Here is a 4,734-nt window from a genome sequence, read left to right on the forward strand (position 1 = left end):
CCCACTTACATAGTTGAGGAAGTTCCCTATTTTCAGGATCAGCTGGCAGAAGACGGGCAGCCGGTGGCTGGTGAGCAGGCCTGCGGGAGGGCGCAGGGCTGAGGAAGGGGAGGCTGCAGCGGGGGTCTCACCGCCCCTTCAGCCCTGTCCCCCATGCTCAGGGGTGCGGAGCATGGCTGCACCCCCACATGAACAGCCTCGGGGACCTGGGAGCAGGTGACACACCGTTAGCACTCACTGAACCCTCACACCCTGGGGCACGTGACCCCCAGCCCTTTCTGGGGGTGACGGTGCTGAGAGGAACCTTCTAGATGGTTGTCGCCGTGGCCTCCCCGGTTCTTAGCTAACTGTGGGGCTTCAGGGAGGTGGCCCCTCTGGCCCTGCAGCCAAGACGAGAGGAGACGTCCACGGCGTGTGGCCCTGCCCCGTGGCTGTGGTGTGTTCCTGCTGCTCCCTCATCTGGAGAAAGTGGTGAGTCTGTGTGCGCACGTGTGCGCGCGTCTGGGCATGTGTGCACACGACACACGTCTGTATACGTGCGTGTGTACGCGTGCACATGTGCACCTGCAGGCGCAAGAGTGCCTGTGTCTGGTGAGGGGGCCCCTCCCCCTCCTGGTGCCGAGCCCACCCCCCCCCCGCTTTGCCCCCCACTCACTGTTGCAGGCGGCGAGCACCAGCTGGGCCTTGGGCTGCAGCATGTCCAGCACGACGGCCGTGCCCTCGCAGAGCAGCATGCACTCCACCCGCAGCTGGTAGCTGGGGGCAGAGCAGAGCTCAGGGTCTGGGCCCCCTGCCCGCAGCTGGGCAGCTGCCAGGGGCTGAGACACAGAGCTCGGGAGGGTCCCCCAGCCTGTCTCTGTGCAGCACACATGCTCCGGGGCCACAGCAGGATGGACGCAGGGCCCAGGAAATGGCACTCCGGACAAACTCTGGGCGCTGCAGAGGAGGGCGGCTGCCTCCCTGCGCGGCACCCCTCGCTCTCAGATTGGGGCGATCGGGGCGGCGCTCCTCACGGGGTCCTGAGGGAACGGCGTGCACAGCCCCACCCCCCCTCGAGGTCTGGGCCCACCTCCCCTCGGCCCCTTCCCTGCTGGCTCACCAGGGAATGCCCAGCAGGAGGAGGTAGAACTGGTCGCCGTTGGCCAGCTTGGTCCGATCCTCTGTGAACGCACGCAGGTTTTCCACCTGCAGAGAAGAGGGTGCCCCTGGGGTTCCAGATCCTGAACCTCCCAGGAGGCCCCCTGCACCGTGTGGACGTGTGTGGGCCGGCTCAGGCCGGTGGCCGCTCACGCCCAGCGCAGCTCCGCACGCCGAAGCCCTCCTCCCCACTCCCCTGTACTGCACCCCGCCCCGGGCACGGCAGCCAGTCTCTTGCTCTCTCACCACGTGCCCGTGACTCACCTCGTGCTTCTCAGGGAGGAGCTTGAGGAGCTGCTTGAGGACCTCCACGTCGAATTTCGAGGTGTCCCCAGCCCGGATCATAGCAGTGACATCCTCGTTGGAGCTGCAGGTGAGAGGGGGTGGCTGGGGTGGGAGGAGAGGGGCCTCCTGTGGGCTCCTGGGGACCCTGCCAGTGCTGGACTGCCCTCGGCCTGCGACATCTCCGCCGGTCACACCTGTGAGGTTGCCGCGGCCCAGAGAAGGCGAACCACCTGCCTGGGTCACACAGTAAGGAGGCTGGGGGCTGAACAGAGCAGTCTCTGCCTCCCCCTTCCAGGGGCTGCTCACGACCGGGCTCCCTGGCCGGAGAGCCCAAGACCTGCGGGGGGCGCTGCGCTCTGTGCCCAGGGGTCCCAGCTGCTGTCTGGGTCTCCGGACGGGAGATGCACTTCCCGGGAGCAGCCTGCAGAGGGCACTGCAGAGCCCGGGTGGGAGGGGCCGGTGAGGGTAGGGGGCTGGGCAGCAGCGGCGCTGTGCCACTCACCATCGAAACTGCTTCAGGAAGATGTTGAGGTTCAGGCTCTTCTTGGAGTCCAGAAAAGTGATCTGGAAAACACCCCCGGCCTGGTGTTGGTGCCCGGGGAGCCCCAGAGGCCCCTGACCGAGCCCCAGCCCGGCCCCACCTCCTTGGGCTCCTTCCTGGTCGGGGCCGCCGCTTGCTCCTTGGGCTTGGCCTCCGGGAAGCAGAAGAGCCGCTCGATGCTGGAGAAGTCCGGCTCCACCACCTCGGGCTCCAGGCTGCTCAGCAAGGCCCACATGGAGCTGTGCTCTGTGGAGGCGGTGCCCTGGTCAGGCTCGCGCCACCCCGGGGCTTGAGGGACGCGGGGAGCCCTCCTGTTGCCGTCACGCCGTGTGTATGCGTGCGGACGCCCGTGTGCCCGTGACCCGGCCGGGTGGCAGGAGGCCCCGGCCTTGACCTGCTCTGAGCATCGGCGCCCAGGGGCCCGGGCGTGTGGGGCTGTGGTGTCGGAGCTGCCCATCAGATGCAGGGGTGCGTGTGGGAAGCGAGGCTTTTCAGAGGTGACCCTCTGACCCGTTCCCGCCAGCCTCCCCCCCACCTGGATGGACGCATGGACAACGCTCAGCGGGGCCCATGCTCTGCACGTGGCCCCTGTAGGCCAGAGGCTCACGGGCCTGAGGTCAGCCGCGGCGCCACGGCCCCCGTGTCCTGCCCAGACCTCCCAGGAGCTGAGTCCAAGGCAGAGACCGCACGGCCCTGGGCCACAGTCGGTGGGGGGGACACGGAGGGCCCAGGAGTGAGCACATAAACTATAGCAGTTCCGGGCCAGCAGGGCCCAGCCCCCGCCTCAGGCAGGAAGCCACTCACAGAGCCAGGGCCGGGGGGCCGGGGGGAGTCCTCACCTCGTCCCACATCGGAGCTGGGGGGGCCCTCACCTTGTGCCACATTGGACGGCAGCTTCTGCCAGTTGAGTTTCTTCATGCGCACAGTGGGAGCGTGCACCCGCCGGTGGCTTGGGACCAAGGTGGAGCCCAGGCTGGAGCCCACGTGAGCCACGATGACCTCCTCCACACCGACTGAAGACGGGCCAGAGGTACCCGGCAGGGGTGGGGGTGCGGGGGGGCCCCCATCTGTCCCAGGCAGGGGGGGTGGGGGTGGGCACNGGGAGTGGGGGTGCAGGTGGGGACGGGGCTTTCAGCTGTGGAGCGGTCACGTTCTCAACGACATGCAGGCTGCTGAGATCAGCCTCGGGCTGCGGGCCCTCCACGTCGGCCTTCGGGGCGCCACTGTTTTGGGGCACGCTGCCCCTCTGACCCTGGCCTAGGTCAGCCTGGACACTCTTGTGGGCCTTGCTCAGGGAACTCGGGCGTGGCCGCCCCTTCTCAGCCANCTCCACCATCTCTTCCAGGGTGCATTCCTGGGCTGGGGTGGGGGGTCGGGGTCAGGGTCAGGGCAGAGGAGGTGGGCAGGGGGCGGTGGGAGAGGCGTGGCCACTGCCCTCAGGCGGGGGGCAGCTACCCTCCCACAGTGGTCCGAGCCCCCACCATCTGTGCAGCACTCAGGGGTCAGGGAGGGGGAGGCGGGAAGGCTGTGGGCACGGGCGCCCCCGCTCGGCCCCACCTGCTCACCGTCACTGGCCAGGAGCACGGCCCGGTTCACCAGGGTCTCCAGAGCCTCCCAGAGCAGCTGGCTGGAGGGGAGGGTGGGCTCCAGGTAGAGCAGGCCCTGCAGCACGGACAGCAGCTGGGCAGATACTGGGGAGCAGCTCACCTGGGGGGCGGGGAGAGGCTGGGTCAGTGGCCATGCCCTTCCCGGGCGCACCTCAGCGTGCCAGGAACATCCACCCCATCAGCACTCTGTGCCTTGCAGGGGCCCCGGTGACGAGCTGGGGTCACAGTTCCCTGACCGTCGCACCGGTGACACTGCGGGTGGGGCCACCCTCCCTGCGGGGGGGCTCCTTGTACACTGTGGGACGCTGGTCCCTGCCCACTTGAGGCCAGTAGCACCCTTCGCCCCACTGTGACAACCCTAATGTCTCCGGATGTTTCCGGATGCCCCTGGGGACACTTGCCCCTGTTCCTCGAAGGACAGAAGGTCCCGGCCAGGGAGGGCCCGAGCTGCACCAGGGCTCAGCCTCCCGGCCTCCTGCTGGTCCCGGAGCCCCTCGGGCCCTTGGACGGTGGCCCGCGTGCCGGCGCCCAGGACCGTCCCGCCCCCTCTGGGCAGCCCTGGCCTTTACGAGGCTGTCGTCCTGGGCGCTGGGGCCCTGGCTCTGTGCCTGTGACAGCCCGGGCCTGCCCCCAGGCTGCCTGCTCCAGGTCCTGTCTCCTCACTGCTCCCTGATGTGGCTCCGGGTCTGGGGTCTGGCCCCCCTGCTCCGGTCGGGGTGGGGCCTGGAGGGCCGGGCGGGCAGCCGCGTCCCAGCCCAGGAGCCCAGGCGCAGTCCCTGGTGGGGTCCCCGCGCCGGCGCACCTTGTGGAACACGGAGGCAAAGACCTCCTGGTGGCTGTTCATGTTGATGCCGCCGCAGACTCGCAGGAGCTCCTCCTCATCCTCGGCCTTGGCCTCCTCGAAGGCCTCCAGCTGGATCAGCAGGTCGGCGTCCTCCAGGTCCCTGGGGCGAGAGGGGCCAGCAGGCTGAGGCCACTGCCTCGCCGGCCTCCCCCAACCCTGGCTGGACACGTGGACAACGCTCGGCGGGGCCCGTGCTCTGCACGTGGCCGCTGTAGGCGGGGACAGCTGGGCCAGAGGCTCACGGGCCTGAGGTCAGCCGCGGCTCCACGACCCCCAGGAAGGGGAAGAGCAAGCTGTGACACCCGCAGGGAGAGATGCAA

General features: G+C 69.0%; 1 protein-coding gene across 1 annotated transcript in view; it reads right to left on the minus strand.

The window, feature by feature from the left end:
* Positions 1-2,967, minus strand: part of LOC144241860 (inverted formin-2-like) — a 10,862-nt gene extending 7,895 nt beyond the window's left edge. The window contains exons 1-7 of the mRNA XM_077776507.1: positions 2,836-2,967; positions 2,064-2,209; positions 1,925-1,986; positions 1,402-1,504; positions 1,100-1,185; positions 656-756; positions 10-80 (exon numbers count right to left, since the gene is read on the minus strand). Coding sequence (XP_077632633.1) covers positions 10-80; positions 656-756; positions 1,100-1,185; positions 1,402-1,504; positions 1,925-1,986; positions 2,064-2,209; positions 2,836-2,881 — 615 coding nt within the window. The 5' untranslated portion in view covers positions 2,882-2,967. The remainder of the gene's footprint in view (positions 1-9; positions 81-655; positions 757-1,099; positions 1,186-1,401; positions 1,505-1,924; positions 1,987-2,063; positions 2,210-2,835) is intronic.
* Between the last annotated feature and the right edge of the window lie 1,767 nt (positions 2,968-4,734).

The sequence above is a fragment of the Crocuta crocuta genome, unplaced genomic scaffold (genome assembly GCF_008692635.1).
Source record: "Crocuta crocuta isolate KB4526 unplaced genomic scaffold, BGI_CrCroc_1.0 scaffold8, whole genome shotgun sequence".
In the NCBI taxonomy this organism is placed as follows: Eukaryota; Metazoa; Chordata; class Mammalia; order Carnivora; family Hyaenidae; genus Crocuta; species Crocuta crocuta.